This window comes from Mastomys coucha, unplaced genomic scaffold, assembly GCF_008632895.1.
Source record: "Mastomys coucha isolate ucsf_1 unplaced genomic scaffold, UCSF_Mcou_1 pScaffold5, whole genome shotgun sequence".
Taxonomy (NCBI): Eukaryota; Metazoa; Chordata; class Mammalia; order Rodentia; family Muridae; genus Mastomys; species Mastomys coucha.
In genome coordinates, this window is record NW_022196911.1 from 25,206,763 (window position 1) to 25,229,434 (window position 22,672).

General features: G+C 56.1%; 1 protein-coding gene across 5 annotated transcripts in view; it reads right to left on the minus strand.

The window, feature by feature from the left end:
* Cacna1h (calcium voltage-gated channel subunit alpha1 H) overlaps positions 1-22,672 on the minus strand; it is a 58,655-nt gene that overhangs the window by 6,791 nt on the left and 29,192 nt on the right. For 2 of the 5 annotated variants that reach the window (XM_031350686.1, XM_031350684.1), the window contains exons 3-26: positions 16,850-16,961; positions 16,636-16,769; positions 16,212-16,309; positions 14,266-14,425; positions 12,606-12,921; positions 12,371-12,463; positions 10,682-11,471; positions 9,955-10,394; positions 8,139-8,290; positions 7,395-7,580; positions 6,862-6,979; positions 6,558-6,713; positions 6,294-6,384; positions 5,762-5,970; positions 4,333-4,758; positions 3,700-3,800; positions 3,413-3,536; positions 3,264-3,332; positions 2,987-3,171; positions 2,666-2,792; positions 2,351-2,476; positions 2,161-2,250; positions 1,785-1,977; positions 131-282 (exon numbers count right to left, since the gene is read on the minus strand). In XM_031350686.1, the coding sequence (XP_031206546.1) occupies positions 131-282; positions 1,785-1,977; positions 2,161-2,250; positions 2,351-2,476; positions 2,666-2,792; positions 2,987-3,171; positions 3,264-3,332; positions 3,413-3,536; positions 3,700-3,800; positions 4,333-4,758; positions 5,762-5,970; positions 6,294-6,384; positions 6,558-6,713; positions 6,862-6,979; positions 7,395-7,580; positions 8,139-8,290; positions 9,955-10,394; positions 10,682-11,471; positions 12,371-12,463; positions 12,606-12,921; positions 14,266-14,425; positions 16,212-16,309; positions 16,636-16,769; positions 16,850-16,961 (4,648 nt within the window). Of the gene's footprint in view, positions 1-130; positions 283-1,760; positions 1,978-2,160; positions 2,251-2,350; positions 2,477-2,665; positions 2,793-2,986; positions 3,172-3,263; positions 3,333-3,412; positions 3,537-3,699; positions 3,801-4,332; positions 4,759-5,761; positions 5,971-6,293; positions 6,385-6,557; positions 6,714-6,861; positions 6,980-7,394; positions 7,581-8,138; positions 8,291-9,954; positions 10,395-10,681; positions 11,472-12,370; positions 12,464-12,605; positions 12,922-14,265; positions 14,426-16,211; positions 16,310-16,635; positions 16,770-16,849; positions 16,962-17,396; positions 17,416-22,672 lie in introns of those variants that run through there. The other 3 variants (XM_031350685.1, XM_031350683.1, XM_031350687.1) reach the window with 2 other exon arrangements.

Sequence of the window (22,672 nt, forward strand, 5' to 3'; positions counted from 1 at the left end):
CCCTCAGGCTCAATGTCTCTGGCTGGTCCCTTGTCAGTGTCCACACTGGGAGGCGGGGCCCTGGTGAGTGGTAGCCCCTCCCCTCCCTGCTGGGGACCCTCTTCCCAGCCCAACCCCTGCCTCTGGCCACCTTAGGCTGGTTGTAGTGCTCCATGGACATGGTGATGACATTGAGGCAGATGATGAAAGTGATGAAGAGGTCCAGGTAGTGGCTGGTGCACAGCGAGTGGATGGAGCGGCGCGTGTGTGAATAGTCGGCATAGTAGGGCCGGCGCTGAGCCTCTGTGGAAGAGGGGAACTGCTGAGCCATTTGGGTGCTGAGGGATTGCCTGCGCCCGTCCCGATTTGCCAGACGGAGGCCCTGACCTCAATTTGTAGTGCTAAGTGTGTGGAAGTGGCTCTGGCAGGACCTCGGCTGGGCTGGGTGGCCCCTGGGAGTAGCCCCAGGTTGGGGGAGGGAAGATTCTGTTGAGAAAGGCCTGTTCTGGTCGAGAAGTATTTTCTGTAAGTACCCTGTACCCAGGGAGCAGGACTGGGGGGGGGGGGCTCCAACAGTATACAGGGAAGGATGAGCCATCCTAGCTTCCCTACCTGAGTATCTGCCTAGACCCTATTCTTCTGTGGCTTAGTCTGGGGAGCAGGGGCGACCATCCCTTTCATCAAGCCTGGGCTGACACTGGGCTTTAGGCATCTCCCTGTCTGGGCTCAGCAGGCTCCACTTGGACAGAGATGACATATAAGCCATCCCTGGCCTTCAGGCTTAGCTCTTCCCAGACTCCAAGGGGCCACTAGTGACCACCTGGGACCTGGGATGTGCTCCCCAGCCAGCCTGAGGCAGATGTCAGGAGAGGAGGCCACCTGGGGCAGGCCTCCCCACATGCATCCCCACAGGTTTATTTCCACTAAATGTTGTGCCTACAGCAGTCCTCTTAGGGGGACCTCAGTGTAGTTAAGGAGTCCCGTCGATGAGGGTTCCAGTCACCCTGCACCCCAGAATCCAGCTCAGCCTAGAAGCACACACTCAGGGGCTGAAGGCCTGGGCCTGGAAGAGCAGGGTCTGATGGGCAACCATCCCACCCTGGACCCGCATGCTCCTCAGCCTAACGTGCAGTCATCAGCAAAGTCAGCTCAGTGCAAGCAGCCGGGAGGGCCAACAGCCAGCCGAGACACCAGGGAGCAGCCACGAGGCCCGAGGAACCAGGATGCACCTCGTTCCCTGGCCACGACGGACATGTGCGCATGCCAGACGTGAGGAGGGCCAAGCCAAGGGCAGGGGCAGCAACATGGACACTGGTGGGCCAGCCACTGACGTTCCGCCCACCCTCTGGCACCCAGCACCCTGGCACTTGTGCCCCACCCTGAAGTGGCCCCTGGAGGCCTATGACGCCCATCTTTCCCACTGCAGCAACAGCAACAGCAGCAGTAGCAGCAGGCTGAGCATGCAGAGCAGGGAGGTACCTGGGTTGGGGAAAGTGCCTGGAAAAACAAGGACATGTCTGAGCGGTTGTGGTGGGGACACTGTGTGGGAAGCCCTCTGTGCTCCCAAGCTAGGGCCCACTGTCCTGAGTGTCCCATCTATCCCGAGCCCTCGCGGGGTGCCCTGCATCCTGTCCCAGCAGGCACCCCAGAGGCTCACTCACTCCAGTCGGCCCCTCTTCCAAGGCCTGGCCCCCATGCAAGGTGGCCGCATGCAGAGCCGTCTGGGCTGGGGGCTTCAGGCCCAGAGCTGGGTGCCACACAGCATGCATTCAGGTACCGACCCTCCACCTTGGGGGCCGCCTTACTCCTGCGCCTCCTCTCCAGGCGCCGCAGCCGTTTTTCCTCGCGCCGCCGCGCCTCCTCAGCCTCCTGGTGCTGCCGGCACTTGTGGAAGTTCTCCACCACCACACCCACAAACATGTTGAGCACAAAGAAGCTGACGATGAGCAGGAAGGAGATGAAGTAGAGCAGCATCCAAGGGTTGTGGTTCTGCACGGGCTGCAGCACACAAGACGGTGGGTCCCCCACCATCCTCCTCCTTGCCTGGAAGCCCTCCCTGGGATTGGCCTGTAGGGCCGGAGGAAGCAGCTGCACCATGACAGTCAAGAAATTCTGGGGACATGTTCCAATCCCAAAGACATACAAGCTTTGCTCAAGGTCACCTTGGCCAACCTTGCGCACCTGCTGGTCGATGCCCACGGCATCCAGCCCGTCGTACATGATGTTTACCCAGCCATCCTTCGACGACAGCACGAACAGAGACATCAGCGCCTGTGTAGCAGGGTAAGGGTCACTGCAAGGGTAAAGATGGCAGCCATGCCCCACACACAGGGTCACCTCCGGGGCCACACTGCACGCCACCTGTACCTACCTGACCAAGGTTGTCAAAGTTGTACTTGCGCCTCACCCATCGGTAGTGGGCAGCATGGCACTCGGCCTTGGTAGTGATATTCCTGGTGTCTGTCCCGTCGCAGTAGTAGAATTTGCCCTTGAAAAGCTGACCAGAAGGGGCTGTTACTCCAGGGAGCCCAGCACAATCACTTGCCCACAGACCTGCCTACCTCAGGACTCTTGGATTCCAAACTAGATGTGCTGGCCACCCAACCAGGGAGGACAGGACCCATCCCACCAGTGGGGAGCAGAGGCCCAGGGTGGGGCAGACCCTGGACGAGCCAGGGCCACACACCTGCACCCCGAGGATGCCAAAGATAATGAAGAAGGCGCAGCAGATGAGGACGATGTTCCCAATGGGCCTGAGCGATGATATCAGAGTCTCTACAACCAGCTTGAGGCCCGGAGCTCGGCTGATGACCCTGCACCCAGGCAGAGGGGATATGCCGTTGGGCGCATCTAAGAGGGCGACTGGTGGGCAGAAGCAATGGTGCATGCAAGGCCCCAAGGTGATGTGAACGTGTGGCCAGAGAGCCATACAGTTGGGCAGAGGTGGGGGTGGGCTTCTGGGTCCTTCCTGGATGCGTATGGGTGGCCCCCGCCCCCTACACCCCACCTCAGAGGCCTCAGGGTCCGCAGCAGGCGCAGCACACGCAAGACGCCTAGGATCTTGGCACCACCAGCGGAGGCCATGGCCACGATGATGTCAACCAGGGACACCAGGACAAGCAGCCCGTCTAGCACATTCCAGCTGCTCTGCAGGTAGGCATGCTCACCCCACAGCAGTCCGAGGGCTACCACCTGGGGGAGGGACAGTCATGTTCAGGCCTGGCAGAGAGTTTCATGACAGAGTAGTGTGAGACGGGGACCGAGGGGGAAGGGAACATCAGTACCTTCACCATCATCTCCACCACGAAGATGGCTGTGAAGATGTAGTTGGAGACGCTGAGGAAGGCCCGCTCCTGCAGGGAGAGACCAGTCAGAGGTCCACGTCCACCTCACCCTGCCCCACCCAAAGGGCCAGTTGCCTTCGAGGACTCACAGTGCTGCCTGGGTCAATGTCTGGCCTCTCCAGGGCAATGGTGATACAGTTGAGGAAGATGAAGACAAGAACCACGTGGTCAAACATCTTGTGTGCAATGACTTTCTGGCAGGAGACGCGGAGCCTGAGGAGGCAGCCGAGGTGAGGAGACCCCCAAACAGATAAATTCTATGTCTAGTCATGTTGCCTGGGGTGAAATGCTTAGCCACAGGTGGGTAAGGGTGGCACACTCTACCTTCCCAGCAAGGGTGCAGCCTTCCGTGGCTGCTAGATTCACCACAGCTCACCTGTTCTGAGGTGGGAAGAGATACAGGGCCCAGGACTCCCGGCTGCGGCACCACTGGGGCGCATAGGGTTCCAGCACTTTGTGCAGGCGGAAGCAGCAGCTCTGCGGACACAGATGGATTCTGGGTCATGGTAGCCTCCCCTTGTTGCCTCCTAGCATATGACCACTCTGACCTCCCCACCTTAGAGGCCAGCCTTTTTTTTTTTTTTTTTTTGCCACTTTCTGCCCCTTCCACCTTACCTTCTCCACCTGAGCAATGGGAGGGTGACCACACTGTGAGGCCACAGGAATTTAAGTGTTGACTGGCTGATAAGAGCTGCCTTTTGTAGAGACTACCTCCCTTCTTTACAGAGGCAGTTCCTGACCCTGAGTGGCCTGGCCCCCAATGGTAGGTAGCTCCTAACCTGGGAAAAACTTGAAGCTGGACCCCCTACCCTGGCTGGCCTGCTCCTTTCTGAGTCACCATGAATGATACCCTGAATCCCTGCCTCCAATTCTGCTTACGAGAGGCAGCCCTGACACAGGAGCGGCTATGGATAACTGTGGGTCCAGCTAGCACTTAGCTTCCTGCCACTCTCAGAGGGGGCCGGAAATGGCTGAGTATAGTCCACACCCCCTTGTCTCACCCACTCACATCCTCTATGTCATCATCAAACTCCGCTGTGTCCTCCTTGTGGCTGTCGATGCGCAGGAAGAACTCGCTGGGCAGGGCCACCATCTGCCCATTGCAGTCATGGAATTTGGTGGGTAGGAGGGTGGCAGGCCGTGGGGGACACAGGTCCAGCGTGCTGCGGTGGTCCAATGATTCAGCGCGCCGAAGTGGTGTGGCTCGGGGCCCAGGTGAGGTTCCTGGGTGGGTTCCTGTGCTTGGTCTGCTGTCCTCCCCCTCGTCATCATCTGTGCTGCCCTTCCCTTCGCCAGAGAGCAGGGACTCGCGCTCCCCACACTGGCTGCGGCGTTTGAGGCTGGGTGCGCGGCCCAGGCTGTTCCAACTGGAGCGCCTGCTGCTCCCAGCGCTGTTGGGGCCCCACGGGGTGCAAGGGGAGCTGCGGAGGCTGGCCTGAGGGGTGGCAGGAAGTGAGCAGAGTGGCACAGCCCTAAGGATCACCACATACATCAGTTTCTGGGGTGGGAGGGATCTCCCCCAGATATTACTGTCAACTGTCTCGGGCATCTATGAAATACTTGCTGGATGCCTGGTCATGCATAGCTATCCCACCTAGCAAGTCCTCTACCAGGGTACTACGGATGTCCTGTTTTCAGGTAACACCTGACTCAGCCAGACATGGTTAGAGCAAAAACCCAGAATCAGCCAGGACTGGCAAAGCATGAACTCTCAGTCCCTGGATTTGCTGAGGCCCATAACCTGGGTTCCCTCCAGCTTTCCACACTACTTGTTCTCCAGAGTCATCTTTACCTCCAGGGTCTCACAGGAGCTGAGCCGTACTCTCCTCTGGCCAGTCTCTGTCTTATCTCTCAGGGCCCTCCGGCAAGTGACTGTAGCAAGCTGTGCTGGGTGGCCTCGGCCCTGGGATTCCTGATTGATCCACCAGGCAGTTTCCCTTCTTTGGCTTTCCCTCACCTGATTCCTACCCTGGGATCTGCCCCTAGGCTCCCCATGCAGCCCAGCCACTGCTTCTGCATCTCCACTTGGCCCTTCTCATGGGCTCAGAAGCCATCTCCAGGCACAGCTGCTCTTTGCACAGAATACATTCTGGGTGTGAACAGAAGTTGAGCTGCCGTGTCCTCTGCTGCCCACGGACCCTCAACCTGGCCTGCTTGCCTGTTTCCCAGGCTGCTTTTAAGTGTTTTTGTCAGATCCCCACCTTTTTTCTCTGGTGTACCCTGTGCTTGGCCAGCTTTTATCTCTACTGTTAAATTTCAAACTGTTGCAAGCAGAAGGTATCCTAACACTTGTCCATTCCTCCCTCATGTCTCTAAGTTCATCTCATAGGCATAAACACCCTGGCTTCCAGGAACAGAATGCCCCTGGTTCTGTCCTAGACAGGCCTGGGGTATTACAGGCACCCTCCCTTATTTCAGGGGCTGGGGTTGGTCCCTACCAGAGACTTCTGGTCCCCAAGTTGGGGGTCCACAGAGCCGCTGCTGCTGCGACGTGAGTCCAGGAGAGCATGGGCCACGTCCAGGTGCGGGGAGCTCTTGGGAGTAGGCATAGGCGTAGCTGCTGTGTGCGTGATGAGAGGTGGCGGCAGACTGCCTCGGCCCTCTAGGTGCCCGTTAGGGGTCACAGCCAGTGAGTACATCTTCATCTCTAGAGGTGAAGGGGCTGTCTGAGCCTCCAGAGGTCCCAGCAGTAGGACCTGCCAGAACCCTGCCTCAGTCTATGCCAGTGATTCTCAATATTCCTACTGCTGCAACCCTCTAGTATAGTTCCTCATATTGTGGTGACACCCCCCCCAAAAAAAATACCCACCATAAAGCTATTTCATTGCTACTTCATAACTGTAATTTTGCTATTGTTATGAATAATAATAATGCAAGTATCTGATATGCGGGGTGTCTAACATGTGTCCCCCCAAAGGGGTTGCAACCCACAGGTTGAGCACCCTTGGTCTACACCATCCAAGCACATACCTGTGGCTCGAAGATCTCTGAGCTTATCGAAATCTTCCTCCAGGTGGGTAGATGTCTTATCCTCATCAGTGTCAGATCTGGTAGCATCGCCCTGCACCCAGGCAATACACGGTAAGTGTGGAGACTCCCACAGCAGGATCCTCTGTCCCCAGCCCAAGTCCTGTGCTTGGCAGCCCAGGGTGATGTGAGGGCCTCGAGGCTGCAGTGTGAAGATGTGGGGGGGGGGGGATCTCCATACCAGACTCTATCCTCTTCATCCCTCACCTCTGCCTGGAAGCCTTCCACCAGGATGGCTACCAGCAGGTTGAAGAGCACGTAGTTCCCAAAGGTCATGAGGGCCACAAAGTAAAGGGCAGCCCAGGACGAGGTGGAAGCCATGCCGTTGTAAAGAACCACATTCCAGTCTTCCTGCGTTAAGATCTGCAAGGACACATTTGCAGGGCTCGAAATGGCTCTGGTCCCTCAAGAGACCCTGCATACCTCCCTGGGGATAGAGCTAGAGGTCTCTATGGTCCCTTGGCTCCTTGGAGCTTTAGCTTTGGTTGTCCCAGGACAACTGGGGCTGTACCTGAAACACAGTGACGATGGCCCACAGTAGGGAGTCGAAGTTCTTCCTGTCAGGGACGGTGTCTCCAGAGTCTGTCTTCAGGCTGAACTTACAGCCAAACAGGTGCATGCCCAGGATGCTGAGGGGAATGGGCACTGAGTGGGAGGGGCCCAGGACCCCCTCTGCCAGAGTCAGCTGCCACGGCCCCCCCCCAACACACACCCTGTGTTTGCAGTCAGGGCCAATCCTGAGGCTCAACAATTTTTCTACAGCTGAGAAGGCCTTAACCATTAAAGGGATGGACAAAGGCCACCATTCTGCCTTTGGACAACGACCAGTCTCAGTAGCCTGTGGGGTGCTCCCTCTTCCACACCCTCCCCAAGCGTCAAGACTGGCGCACAGAAGGTGCTAAACAAACCCCACTAAAAGCCTGGTAGCCTCCCCAGGGCTCGACCTATGCACTTGAGGACTTCACAGAGTACATCTGCTCCGCCCACCATGCCTGGCGCCCTCGCATCAGTGCAGTCTGCGGGAGGAGCTTGGGCCCCACCCACCTGAAGATGAAGATGAAGAGCATGAGCAGCATGCAGAAGGTGGCCACGTTGTCCATGGTCCTCATGAGCACCACCAGCTGCCGCCGCAGGGCTGGCAGAAAGCGCACCAGCTTCAGCACCCGCAGCAGCCGGAATGTACGGAGCACAGACAGGCCACCATCTGCCTGCCCCACGATCTCCCAGACGCTGTGGGTTGGGACAGTAGTGGGAAGGTCAGGATGGTCAGTCTGGGAGCCACCATAGCCTCTGTTCAACACCATAGCTGGGAGCAAGTCCCGCAAGTAGCCCCATCAGCTGTGGCTCCTGAATCTCAGAGAAGCCCTGGCTCCTAGCTGTCAGGGAGCTCACTGACAAGAGTCTCCTACCCAGGGCCTTTCATGCCCTGCTCATCTGTATGTTCAAATCATCCCTTCCAGGTACGGGATCCTCCTCCCCTGAAGGGAGCCGGGGCCCAACCTTACATGTGCTCATCATTCTGTGTTTATTTTGCTATTGTAAATGCAGCCCCAGCCCAACCCCAGGACCAGTCTGCTCATAGGCCAGCCCCCATACAGACATGGCTAACCAACTGCACAGCACAGACAAGGCTCCAAGGTGGGAGTTTAGACCTGCTAGCCTGCTATGTGCATCAGGGATCCCATGCCCATCACCCAACCCGCTACGAATCCTATCACTTTGTCCTCTGCGGTACCTACTGAATGGGGGGCTCCCTGAGCCTCTGACTGAGGTGAGAATGGGCCCTACCTTATGATGACAACAATGCCATCAAAGATGTTGTAGGGGTTCCGGATGTATCCCAGCGGGCCGCAGGCCAGCAACTTGAGTAGCATCTCCAAGGCGAACATGCTGGTGAACACGATGTTGCTTATCTCCAATGCGTTAGTCAGCTCATCAGGCTGCGGGTCAGGAGAGGTGGTCAGGACCCACAGTGGCTCCTCCCACTTTAGGGGTGCAGAACCCAGAAGCAAAAGCAAATTTACTGCCTCAAGAATGCAAGGAAATGGTGGTTCTCCAGCGCCCCAGAAAAGAGCTGCCTACCACCTAGAAAGGGAACCTAGGGCCTGAGAATATCTCATCTAGATAGACAGTCAACTTCTCTGGCTCTTCCATTCAGGCAGCCCCTATCCTGACTTTGTGGGAACGAGAGCTGCATACAAGAGCTGCCAAGTCTCCCAAGAGACCCCTTCCTCTGTAGGAGCAGAAGGCCTCCAGGAAACCGCTCCATTCACTAAAAGTGGGTGGAGCTTCAGGACACTGTGCTGGGGCCTCAGGATGGGCTATGGAGGTACCTACACACGAACAGTACCTACAGTCTCACCTACCCCCCTTCCTTTGAAGAAGGCCCAGCAGGTCTCTTACCATGAGCATGCTGACCCTCCTGCATGTGTAGGAATATGTGCATGTATGTTTGCCTATACTGATAATACTGTGACCTGCATGTGTCAATACACATGCACGCCTGTAATGCTGGAGAGGTTTGGGTGTGTGTACTCTAGCACAATTTGAGCATAAACATGAATGCACATGTACTGGACACCTGACGTGTGCAAACATGCCCATATCCTCAGACTTGTGTGTTCACATGCACCTGTCCCCCGACTGTGAACCAATTTTTCTACTCGTAGGTGAACTGTGTACACAGCGCAAATGCATGTGCACTGGGCTCCATGTACCCAAATGGGCTTTGAGCATGTGCATTACGTGTGATAATCATGCATGTGCAGAATGCATCTATGTATATTAAGTGAGCCAGATGTGTGTAGCATTTTCACATATGGATGCACGTGGGGGTTCAAGATGGAGCCGACCTATCCTCACCCCAGCATCAACCACCTAGGTCTGCCTGCGATCACAGTGGGTAGATTTCTTCTACTTACTATGAGATAAGAAAAAGGAGAGGAAAGGCCCCCAGGAAATTACTCCATTCACTGAAAGTGGGTGGAGCTTCAGGCGCTCTTGGCCCCGCCCTCAGGACTGCCTGGCTTACTAGGCTCTGCCTGGTTTCCCCTAGCGTGGGGGCCGAGGAAGGAAGAGGACCTGCAGCATCCAGGGAGGTGTGGAGTCCCAGGCACCCCTCCATCCTCCTCGAGGGACCAGCTTATGCTGGTCGATTCCTTCCAGCCTCAGTTCCCCAAGGACATGGAAGTTGAGGAAGCATAGGGAGCGCCTCCCGAGGGAGTCTGGGTAAAAGCTTGCTCCTTGGGAGGAGGCAGCTGGGTGGGGACCCTTGCAGTGCCTCTGGGTGCCCTCACTCTTGGGCGGTATTCTTTGGTGATCTCAAGCCACCCGTCCCTCTCACAGCAGGAAAGCTGCTGAACTTGAGCCGAAACGGTGTTGTGCTTACCACTTGGCAGAACCCCAGTCCAAGGAGCTATAGTTGTTGACTGAATCTATGCCCCAGATCAGATGGCTCCCTCAGAGACCTCGGGAAAAGGCCAGGAATTCTAGGACACAGGGACCCCAGATCCTTCTTCTAAAACTGGTGTCATCATCCTGCAAGCCTGGCCCTATCTGCCCTGGGGGGCTGGGGGAAGAGAACAGGACACACACACACACACACCTGCTCATGATACTCAACGCCCATGCTCAGAGTATTGACGAGGATGGCCGCCATGATGCCTCGGTTGAAGTATTTGCTGTCTACAATGCGACGCAGCTTGCCACTAAAGGAAGCCCAGAGATGGCTTAGCCCTCCTGGCTGTGAGGCTGTCTGCAGTGGTGTGCGTCGCCGCTCATTGCCATGGCCTGGTGTGCCCACCTCATGGGGTTGCTGCACAGGGTCCCGGCAATCCCCATGCCGCACATCTTGTGTAAACTCATAGACTCCGTGGGCATCTGAGTCCCCGCTCTCTGAGCCACTGAACTCAAACTCAGGGTCCTCCAGGGCGCTGGCACAATATGGGCAGCTCTTCAGCTCACAGGTTAGTGTGCCAGCCTGGGGGCTCGGCAGGGGGCAAGGCACACTCAGGCCTGACAGGTGGCTAGAGGCTCGGCCTAGTCCTATAAGGCAAAGACACAGACAGCTATGGCTAGGCTTCTGTGGCAGCACCCAGGGCCCTGAGATTCTGGTCTCCACTTGCCCTCCTGTGTAATCCCAATTTTAGCTTCTCCATAGAGAAAGGGACAGTCTTTCAGAGATAAGCAGATACAAAGAAATGGCCTGGCAGTTCCTCTTGGGGTCAGGCTGGAGCAATGGGATGTAGGCCCAGAATACTCAGGACCATGGACCTGCCTTGCCTGCATACCCACTCCCCACTCTCCTCAACATGGCGGGGCTGGGTCCTCACCTTGTTCTCCAACCACATGCTGGATCTTCTCATAGGGGCTGGGGCTTCCCAGGCTCAGAGGGCTGTGTGCTGCAGCCCCTGGGGCGCCAGCACCCCGCAGCCCCTTGGGTCGTGAGCTGGTACCACCTTTGCTGTTGACTGTTCCTGAAGGCAGGATGGTGGGGTAGTTCATGGTGCCCAAGCCCGAGGCCAGCTTGAGACTGGCAGCAGTGGCTATGGAGTGCGCTACGCGGGCTCTTTCCTGTGGCCCCTCCACATGGCAGTCAGCATGGTAGATACTATGCACAGACTCAGAGTCTGGTGGCCCGTGGCCTGGGGATGGTGGGGAGGGTGGTGCACAGGCCCTGACCAACCTGGTGTCACCGGCACCTGGCTCTGGGCTAGGCCTGCGTGGGCCACTGTGGCTGAAGTGGTAATGGTGGTGATGGTGGTGGTGGTGGTGGTAGACCAGATGGTGCACAGAAGCTGTACGCCTTCCTGCCCGCCGTGGCCTCCGCCTGGGGCCTTGGCCGTGCAGGGTGCTGCTGGGATCCACCTTCTTACGCCAGCGGCTCTGCCAGCGGGCATAAAGGCGCAGGCTGCGACGTTTAACCTTTCGGAAGATGTGGCCTACATACTTGAGCAGTTCCTCATAGCAGCTGCCAGGCTCTGAGAAGCTGGCCAGAGTGCTGTCATTGGACAGATAGCGGGCCCGCTGTTCACGCATCAGCTGGTTTTCCCTCTGCTTTGTCTCAGAGAATTGTGTAGCTATCACCACCAGGCACAGGTTGATCATGAAGAAGGAGCCCACCTGTGGCAAGGTATGTGTGATCACCATATCTAGCCCGGCTCTGGGGACTGGGGCCTAGCCACAATGCCACAAGCACTAATACTCCAGGAAGTGGCATGCAATAGATACTTTGCAACTGTGTGATAACAGAATGGGGACCCCCCAACACACACACACTTGGGGTCCTGCATAAGTTCCTGCTCCTTAGGTTTGTCCTTAACAGCCTCTGCTGCAGCCTTCCAAGGCAGCCTCCAGGGCCAGTTCTCCCTGGTACAGGCGACTACTGACTCTCCTCTATGTCCCTGCTGTGTGGGCTGTCTGAGAATGTACGACATCCCTTCCCTGCTGGGTTCCTGCAGGCAGCTCCTCTGCATCCAGGGATCTAGAAATGTCTGTTTGATGAACTGATACTGTGCTATCTGAGGACCATGGGAATATTGAGGGCCAAGAGGAAACTAAATCTGAGACATGGATGTTTCAGGGGGCTGTGTATGGGGTGAACACTAATGGGGAGTCATAAGCCAAAGAAGTGTGGGGTAATGGATGTGTGAGAGACCACCAGAGATTTGTGTTCACTACAGGAGGCTATGCTAGGAGATCACACGTTTGTTGTGGGAACACTTTGCTAGAGGGCGAGGTACAATTTGGGGGGTCTGGGACCAACTGTTTTGAGGATTCTGGGCCTTGGGCCGAGGGTCAGTATAGGTCTCCTTCCATCCCGTGTACTTCCTTCAACCACAGGCTGGGCCAGAAAAGCGCCCTGCATGCCCGCCCCCAAAGCCCATCCCACAGCTGCCACTGAGCTCAGGACTCTAGGAGGTCCAGGATGAACATCAAGGGGGAAGGGGCAGGATATAGCTTTCCCCCACCCCCACCATCAAATGCAGGACGGGCCACCAGCTGGCCACGCCCACACTCACAATGATGAGGAGGATGAAGTAGATGAAGTTGTAGAACGAGTGGGCATCCATGACGTAGTACATGATGTCCACCCAGCCCTCCAGTGTGATGACCTGGGAAGGCAGGCAGCTGGACATGAGCCCACATTCTCCAGCTCCCAAAGACAGCAGTGCACATCACACCCCAGTATGGGTGCCTGTCTCAGGGTCCACCATCCCACACCCCAGGCATTCCCCAGGCTATCCTAGAATATACCTGGAAGATGGCAATCCAAGCATAGCCAATGTTGTCAAAGTTGATGGCACCATTGTGAGGGTTGAACTCCCCTGAGCGGCACACGTTGTAGTACTGGTTCCAGTTGATACAGGCATTGCGACCAGCACCCCCATCCTCAGCCTGTTGCTGCCCATAGGCCTCCCAGCCGAGTGTGCACGGCACACGAAGCTCACGGCGGCTAGGGATGTGTGAGCATTTCTGCATGCCATTGTCGCGGCGCGAGGAACAGATGAACGGGTTCTCCTCGCCCTCCTCTGTCTGGTAGTATGGCCGCAAGAAGGTCAGGTTGTTGTTCCTGGGTTGCAGAAGGCCAGGGCATTGCTAGGGTTTCCTGGGCCAAGCACCACTCTCCTCCCCATCTACGCATCCAGACTCATTCAGGACTGCTGAGCCTAAATTCCACATGCCCATCCAGTGACTCCCTCTACTCCTCAGCCGGGCCCTAGACTTGAGGATGAGGGAAAGTGCACTGGGTAGACAACATGATCTCCAGCTGGGGCATCATCACTGCGGCAGAGACTGACATGCCATGCCTGACCCATCTCAAGGCCTCTGCACCACCCATCTTCAGTCCCTTCCTGTGGTACCCACAACATCCTGCCTGACACCGAGTTCTCCCGAGTGGGGCCTGGCAGCATGGACAAGCAGGGTGTCTCCAACAGCTCCACACTCCCTGAAATCCCCTCATGAGCCCCTGATCTTCCTCTTTCCCAATCCCTATACTCCTATCCACAGGCATCTAAGAAGCTCTGAGACCCAAAGACCTAGAGAGCAGAAGACACCTTGGCCTGTAGGTATCCATCCTAGAGGCTTAGTGCACAAGTAACTGACTGGAGCTGGAGGGGACAGGCAGTTCACAAACGGGGCCTAGTGGAGAGCAGAGTGCCCCACAGTACCAGGCATGGCAGCTTTCCAGGGATGCCCTAGCAGGTCAGCCCTGGGTCACATGTCTTCTAATGCTGCAGAGTAGAGTCCAGGATGAAGGATCTGGGCACACCCTCATCCCCATGAAGCAAATGTCATATTGGCACATGTGCCTACCCCAAGGAAGCCCGTGAATCGGGCAGTCACAAAGGAGCGAAGCCAGAGGGCAGCAGTCACTGGGGATACTGTGCCAGGAACTGGTAGACAGATGAGCACAGCTGCCTCCGGCAAGCAGGACCTCGGAGGCTAATGACACCTGGTATCAAACCCTCACATGCACTCACAAAGTAAGAGTTTTTGAGAGGAAGTAGCCTCCACCCAGACCCTCCTAGAGCCCGCCCCTGAAGCACCATGCCCACCTATGGATTCACCTCCAGGTGAATCCTGTCTCCAGGCTGTACTTGCACCTATGGCCTGTCCTGAGTAAAGATAGGCACCCCAGGACCTCACTACAAACTAGGATCCAGGTTCTATGGGTATGTATGGGTATTCAAGGACAGAACACCTCGGGGGTGGGGGGTGGGCGCAGAGCGCTCAAACCAGATATGCTAGGAGAACGGTCTTAGAGGGAAGATCCCTTTGGGGGTGGGGCCTACAGAAGGGAAACAGTAGTGCCCTGACAGTGAAGGCTGAAGGGCAGGGTCAAGAGAGAACATTTTGGGGTCGTGGCTGGCTAAGTAGGTAGAGCCATACACCAGAGGCGGGACCTGCACACCTGACGAAGGCGCTGTCCAGGAAGCAGCGGTTCCGCAGCAGGCCAGCCCAGAGCTGGACCCCAACGATGCCGAAGATGAAGAAGACGAAGAAGCAGAGGAGAAGGACGTTCCCAAGCATGGGTAGTGTGTCCAGCAGCAGGGTGACCAGGATCCGCATGCCTGAGGGGGCAGGGCTGGTGCTCAGCACAGCTAAGCCCTGGCAGAGGGTCCTAGAGGGGTCTCCCCCTCAAGCCCAGCCCACTGCTCACAAATCCCTATCAAGGCCATCTGTGTGCAGAGGCCAGGGACAGGTAAGGCCTAGTGGACTCCCAGAGGGGAGTCAGGCTGCAGCCCCACACGGCCAGGGCAAACCTGTCCCTGCTCCACCTCACCATGGCAGCATCTCCAGGGTCCCAGTGGGCCAACCAGTCTAAAGGCCAGCGCAGCTTCTGCGGCGACCCTGGCACACTGGGCTCTGGGGTTCTGCTGTGGGATGGGCTTTCTCACTTCCAATGTTAAGAGCAGGCCTGCATCAGGGCCCTATTCCTGGGAAGGCATGAACCAGTACAGTGTCTCAAAGCAACTCCGAAGTCCTTTTTCCTGGGTGGTGTATGGATTTGAACAGATCTAGGAAGGGGCCTGAGGGTCCCTTCTCAGACATCCAAAGAACACACAGCTCAAAATCTGCACTCGGCGAGCTGAGGTGGTAGGCAGAGCACTGGGCCACACAACTAGGACAGATAGAACCAGGGTTTTGAGAAATCCAGAGGGGTAGCCATGGAATAGGGGCCCTCAGGCCACGGGAAGACGAAGCTCTTAGAGGCGATAACATCTCAACCAAAGAGGAAATGGGGCAGACAGCAACCAACTAGGTCATGTGATCTAGGGGTCAGAGTAGACCCAAGACAGATGTTCAGACAGCCCTGAGGGTGCTGGGGTTGCTGTGAGGAACATGTAGTCTTGCCTAGGAAAGAATTTCAGACTCCCCTGGTCATTTACCCCAAACAGCAAATGAAGTGGAGTGGACCTAGGTTTCATCTCTGCTCCAGCACACAGGTTAACCAGGTGGAGGATTCATGGGCTCGGCTGGGTAGGCTGAACACACAGGGTGCTATGTAGAGCCCTCATAACCACGCATGTGCTACCTTCACCTAACACCCATTGATGTCCTTGGAAAATATATTCGGTACTCCAGTATTTTAAAAGGAACCTGGGGTTCATAGAGGCTTGGTAACTTTTTCAGTGTCACACAGCATTTGAACCCCCTCTGACCTCAGAAGTCAAGGACAGGCAGGTTGATGGAAGGCTGAGTGTTAAAGCCAAAAGGTCCAGGTCAGGCAGCTGAAAAGGGGTGTGCAATGCCCAGGTAGACCCAGGAACCACACCCATTCATGCATGTGCACACACACCTTGCCCAGCTCCATGGGCGTTGCACCTTCCACCTTCAACCTGAACATCTGGGCTCAGCTACTGAGAAAACACCCAAACTGTCCACAGATGAAGGCAGGGGGCCAGTATCTGGCCAGCCCATGCCCCAAGCACAGCTGCCTGACTTCCTGCAAGCTTTCCCTCCATGCGTAGCGGGTACACGCGGTGTGTTCCTCCCCCTCTCATTCCAGAAGCCCTGAGCTCAGTTCCCGTGTACGGGAAAGGTGGGCAGCGGGCTGCAGATTATCCCCAAAGCCCAGACTCTTACATGTACCTCCACCTGCCTGAGGCCCCCACTGGATACTGATGTAACTGGGAACCTTCTCAACCCCCCTCCCCCAGTCTCACTCCAAGTGCTATGCAAACGAGGAGGTTGAAGTTCAGAGAGGCTCCTGTCACTAAGGAGTCTTAGTGACACTAAGCACTGGGAATCCCTATCACATCCCAACTGGGACTACCCTAGATGGACCAAGTCTGCTGGTGTCTGGGTCAGGAAGATACGGAATGATCTCTTATTCAGGGCAGGAGAGGCACTTACTGGGGACCCGGTTGATGGCGCGGAGGGGCCGCAGCACACGCACCGTTCGGATGGCAGAGAGGCTCACGTTGTGTCCGTCCAGAGAGTACTCCATCATGCTGGGGGAGCAGGAGTGCTCAGGGAGGGAAAAGCCCAGAGGACCCCATCTCTTGTCACCGCCCCCCCCATGGGGCCATCAACATATGCATCCTGTCAATCCTGAGCCTCTCTCAGGTCTCAGCCCTGAGGCTGCTCCTGGGATTCCCAAGCATACTAAGCTGAGGCTGCATACCCTGCCACGACAATGAAGGATTTCCAAGCATACCAAGCTGAGGCTGCATACTCTGCCATGACAATGAAGGATTCCCAAGTATACCAAGCTGAGGCTGCATACTCCACCATGACAATGAAGGATTCCCAAGCATACCAAGCTGAGGCTGCATACCCCGCCATGACAATGAAGAAGTCCAGTCTGTTCCAGGTGTCACCCAGGTAGCATTTCTGGCCAAACAGCCCCAAAGCCACCATCTTGATAACCATCTCCACAGCGAAGAAGGCAAAGATGAAGTCATCGAAGGCCTGGAGGAAATGGGGTCAGAATGAGAGGGCAGGGCACACCTGGTGCTCTCTTGGTTCTCCTCACAGTCCTTCACACCTACCTCCAAGATGCTACAACGTTCTGAGCGGCACTCAACATCCTCACAGGGCCGGAACATGCCCAGTGTCACGCAGTTCAGCATGATGACCAGCATGCTAATGTGCTCGAACCACCTGCGGGCTGTGCGTTAAGGGCCGTGCAGCAGACAACCCCACTCTGCCTCCTCCCACGCGAGTGCAGTCAGCTGAGTGGGCCCTCTCCCAAGCCTGGGGCAGGGTTTAGCCCCAAGTCCACGGTGCAAGCAACAACACCAGAACATGGCCACCAGGTGGCGCCATGGCACCGTGCTGGCCCCTCAGCCTCGCTAGAGTCCCAAGTTCTCCCTGGAAGAAAAGTCATTGCCCTCCCTCCCCCCCCCCATTCTGAGATGGCCCTGGAATTCTGCAACAAGCCAGCAGTGACACATATAGGGCCCAGGTGAGGATGTCAAACACAATGGACCCTGGTAGCCTTAGTGAGGGTCAAACTCTACAGGACATGAAAGAAAGACCTCAGTATAGCTGGAAGGACACAGGAGCTTAAGAACATGTGGTAGGGAGAAAGGAGACCTCCTGAAGGTGACCTTGAACCGGTCATGCACCTCTGAGTCTGCACGGGTTGCTGATCCATGAAGTGCCCACGAAACAGTAGCACAGAGCCCCACCCAGCATGTGCCCGTCCCTACACAGCAGCACTATCAGCTCACAGTGTAGACATAGGCTGGTGTTGGTGTGGTCCATGGCCACCATTCAGAGGACCTGTCAGAGGTCCAGGGTTAGAAGAAGCTGGGAGGCATCCTTATGCAGGGCAGGGCTATGCTATTCCCTGCCCATGGGTATGCCTGGGAGCAGGGGATGGAGGGGAGGGCTAGCCCATTTTCTCAATGCCCTTCTTGCAGTCCTGACCCTGACCCCTCTCGTACACAAAGCTGGGCCCCTTAGCCCACACAGGCAGTGTGCTTGGTGGTGCCAAGCCACCAATGTAATTACACGCTCCTGCTGAGAGCGTCATAATTACACTTAATGGGTTCAGCAGTAACAAGCGCCTCTGCCATAATGGGGCTGTGGAAAACAAAAATCAGCCTCCTGCTAGTGCAGCACTGGCCTGCCTCCGACAGGCAGCACTGCTCCCAGGCCGAGAGAATGGGGACTTCTCACCCCGTCCTTGTCCACACATCCGGCTGAGAGCCTGTGGCTCCAAGTGGCTTCTGCACACCCCACACCGGCCAATTCCCGGCTCTGCCAAGCTCATTCCCACTGCTCCGAGCTAGTCTCAGAGTGGACAGACAAGAGATGACAAGGGGTTGGTGTTCTAGGGTAGCCTTATTGTGGTTCTGGTGTGCATCCTCATGTGGCTCAGGTGTAGACTTTAATTTCCAAGGTGGGGGGCGGGGTGCTGCTCTGCGTTAGAAGGGAGCAGGCTCAGGGAGGAAGCACAAAGCCATGGGGACAGGGGCCCTCTGTTCCACTGGCCAGGGGAGGCCACCAGTAGGATATAGTCAAAACAGACTATCATATATGGCTCCCAGGCCTGACTGGACTCTGAGTCCACCGCATGCCACGCCCTCCCTAGCCTGTCTGTCAGTGGGCGAGTGTCCTCTCTTGGCAGTACAGGCCTTACTACCCTGACCACTGAGCTCTACCTGCCCTATTTCTAGAAGAGGCCAGCAGCGGAGATGGCTTTCTAGCTCATGCTGGCTACCCTCACCCACTCAGATGCCCAGGACTGCCACCTGCTTCTTGACTTCTTTGCCCATCATTTGATTTCTCCCGTGCTTGGGCCACATACACCCACTCACAGACTCTCCAGTAAAGACAGAGATGGGCTACACTCTCCTGAAGCTGGCTTGCCTGGACTGTCTCTAGAACCTTTAGTCGACGTACCGTGGAATGCCAGGCTCCAGCTGTTACTTTCACATACAGCCACTGCCGCCAAGACGGATACCAAGATTGGAGTGCCCTCCTTGAGTGATTGCTGCTTCTGGACAAGAGGCAGCTGAGGGCATCTTCAGAGCAGGGCAAACTCGCAGGAGGCCTGCCAGGGTCCCCCAAACTAGTGGGGAAATAGATCATGTCCAGGGCCCAGGTCTGGTCTCTTCCAGGCACAGACCAGAGATCTGCCTAAGTGGGGAATCTCAGCTTCCTACAATAGCAAGGACATACCTCACGTGTCACACTGCCCCCTGGTCATGTTCTGCGGGCAGCTAAGGACAAGCAACACCACTGGTCACAACACGTGGAGCCGGGTGACTTCTAGAGGCTTAATTACAACAGATAGATTTTCTGGGTTTAATTAAAATTCCTGCAGGCTTTGAACCGACTTCTACAAATTAGAATCAATTTCCATGGGGGGTTAGAGGAAACCAAATGGATATGTGGGCAGGAGGTGGTGCTGGTACAGTCCAGGGCCTGAGCCCAGCCAAGTGGACTACTCTGATGCCTCCTTGTGGACCACAGATAGCACAGACCCACCTAGCTCTGAGGCTTAGCAAGCAGCAAAAGTCTGAGAAGGGAGATGAGTAGCTGAACCAGAGATCCCAGAAGACCCCCTGGATGGAAGAAGGTTCTGTGGCTAGAGACCATCAAACATAACAGCTACTAGCTACCCTTGTTGGGGCCCTACTCCAAACTCCAAGCACCCCCACTGTCTGCCTGACCACCTTTCCGTGTCTGCTAACTTTGGAGAGGCTCAACTGTCTTCCCACTCTGCACCATGCCATGGGGCCAAGAACCCAGTCAGCACCCAGCAAAAGGAAGGTCTTGCCGTGGGGATTTCAAAACATTAGGTAAAGAAGCCTTCTCTAGGATCTCCAGGCTGTCTGCAATGGACATAGTTTCCCCCGGAGGAGCACAAGGTTACCCCATGGCAAGGTCCCTTCTCCTTCTCACCTGAACGGGAAACTCACACTGGTCCCATGACCAGAGTCCACAGGAGGGTCCTCAGGTTACAGCTGGGTGGTCTCCAGTGCACTACAAATAAAACCCATAAATGTAGCCTTCCATGAACCCGAATGAAGGACACTGGAGGGAAGGCATTGGTGGTGGTCGCTGTCCGTGGTGCTGAAGCAGCTGTCTCACCTGGGGCCTGCTCAGGGTAGGCATCAGGCTGGGCTGGGGAAGGAAGGCAAACCAGGGAGGAGGGTCCCTCATTGGAGCTGAACGCGTCTTCTGGAAACGCATCTTGTATCTGCCCTTCTTTACTCAAAGAGAACCAGGAGAAAGACACACATGCTGAAAAAGGTAATTTGTCATGATCCCTTGTCCTAGCAGAGGCAAGGAAGCTACAGGAAGGACCCTGCTGGTTGGGTGGCCACTGCCATCTCTATGAAGTCACTGAGGCCTGTCAGGGAAGAGTCTCTTGCTGCTTGTTTGGTTAACTTAACAAGCTGTTGGCTCCCATGGGTGACAGTCCCAGCTGGGTCTCCAGATGGAATACAATCTCTTATTGTAGAGCTGCATGATACAGGATGGTATAGCCCAATGCGGTCCAGTCCCCTCAGACCCCAGTCTTTATTAACACCCAACTTGACACAGCCCCCATGTTGGTTTATAGTCCCTGAGATCCTCTTCACTGAACCCATTACTCATGTCTGGACTTGGGGGGGGAGCTGATCTGCCCTGGGGGGGGGGAAACTAGGGAGGGAGGACATGATCTGCCCTGGGGGTGGAGTTGGGGGGGAGGACATGATCTGCCCTGAATCTACTATGACTGCCCTTCTTTGGGTCTCAATTTCTCCATCTGTCACAACACTTAATTTATGTAGACCCTTCTGGTACAGCAGCAGCAAGGCCTTAAGTCCTCCTGATGTGCTCAGCTCCTGGGCAGGGTTTCTGAGTAACACCTACCACAGTTTCAGTCTGTACAAGGGGGACCAGGGAGGGGGTGCCACCAGAAAAGCAGGGCACCAGGAGCAGTGGACTTTGCAGTCCCTAACCCGGTCAGACAGCCAAGGCTCCAGAGCCCCACCCTCTCATACCAACAGGTAATGTGGCCATGCTAGCAGGGATGAGGGTCAGGAGTCTTCGGGTGTGGCTGCTGCCTGGCCTCCATTGTCAGAGTGGGACCCAAGCAAGACAAGGATTCCAACAAGGCCTCCCTGCTGGGTGATACTTGAGATCAGAGGATTAGCTTTTGAGCTGCTCCAGCCCCGCCTGCCAGCCCCCAGAGCAATCTGCACAGCCAGCTAAGCTCCATTAGGCCAGATTCAGAACAGCTTGGTTTGTGTGCGTGCCATAGGCTGGGCAGGAGGGACGGAAGGCTGGAGGGCCACTGTAGGAAAAGAAGTCAGACAGACAGCACCACACTCAAGGCTCCAAGCTCCCTGCCTTGGGGGTTCTGGGCTTCCCTCTGCAGGGACCCTGGTTTTACACAGCCCCCTTGTCCTTGGGGTCTGGAGCTTCCCTCTCTATCACTCTGCAGTGTGAAGCTCACAGGCCACCCTCCCTGCAGCCTCTGCTGCCACTGTGTTCTCAGGAGCACTCAACCTTACTTTCCAATTTGTTCAAGAAGAAAGGGACATGTTTATTCATGGTGAAGGACTGTCCTCAATAGGTCAGTCCAGCCTGGTGAGGAGGTGAATCTGTCAATGAGTCCTCATACGCTTCTCGGAAGCTGTCTGTCTTTGCTGACAGAGTAACAGCTTCAGGTCCTGCATCAGACAACCCTCCTGGGCAGGTGGCTGCAGTGCTCGGTAGTCAGGGCTCGGTACTCGGGACAGTGAGACAGTTTCTACCCTCAAAACAATTGGACTCCCCCAGCATGGCCTTCATGACCTGTCTCTCTATGACAATGGGGTCTGGATGGGCTACTCACCCAGAGGCTACACAACCATGGTGGCCAGGGAGACCCGAGGGCTTCTGCCCAAGCACAAGAGCTCTCCGAGTTGAAAAGAAGCCAAAATGGCAGAGCTTCTAGGTAAGGATACATGGCTCATCACACACATGCTATGTAGCCTGTGGCCTTGCCATTAAAAAAAAATGTTGCTACTGTATGAATTAGGACATGAGGGGAGCAGAGAAGGGGTAAGAGCAAGTTTTGGAAAGCACACGGCCTCATCTATGAAAAATGTCACAATGAGGCCATGAAACTGTGTCTCTAGGATGCACATTCCCTGTGTGAACGTAAAGGCTAAGACGTAAAAGCGGGGCCACCATTCATTCATGGGCACATGGGGAAGGCACAAGGTGGGAGACAGAAGGGTGGGACAAACAGTTTTAGCTCCCTTAAAGTTCTGTGACACAAACGAGGAGTGCTGGGCTCCTGAAATGGAAGCCCCAGCAACCTCCAGTTGGCAGGTAGCAAGGAGATCTCACCTAGGCTTCTCCGAGGGCCAGGTCATGAACTATCAGGGCAAAGAGAAAATAACAAAAAGAGTACAGAGGCACAGCTGCCCTGGGCTGCCAGTACAGTGAACCCGGCCGACTCTTCCCGTACCTGGGTGGAGTGGGGGCTCCATGCTCTATGCTTAGTGGCCTCCACGGCCCCTCAGTATCTGTGGCTCTGGCAGATCGTCTGGTCCTGGAGCCTCTGGGAGCCTGGAAGGGTCTGGGGCAGGTCCCCTGGGCAAAAGCCCCTCTCATCAGGGGAGGGAACAGATATGGGAAGGCCAGGGGCATGACTAGGTTCTGTGGAAGTCAGTTTCCTACCAGTCCCCGCCAGTACCCTCTTTGCAGCCAGCAGAGCCCCAGACAAGGCACAGCCCAGGTGGTTGGCTCACATGGGCTAGATGTGATTGTAAAGGTCCCTCAGGCACGGACAGACTAGGTTAGCTAGCTAGTGCTCACTCTATGGCAGTGGGCATGTCTGGGGAAGCTGGGGAAGGTATCTGAAGATCTTAGGACTCTCC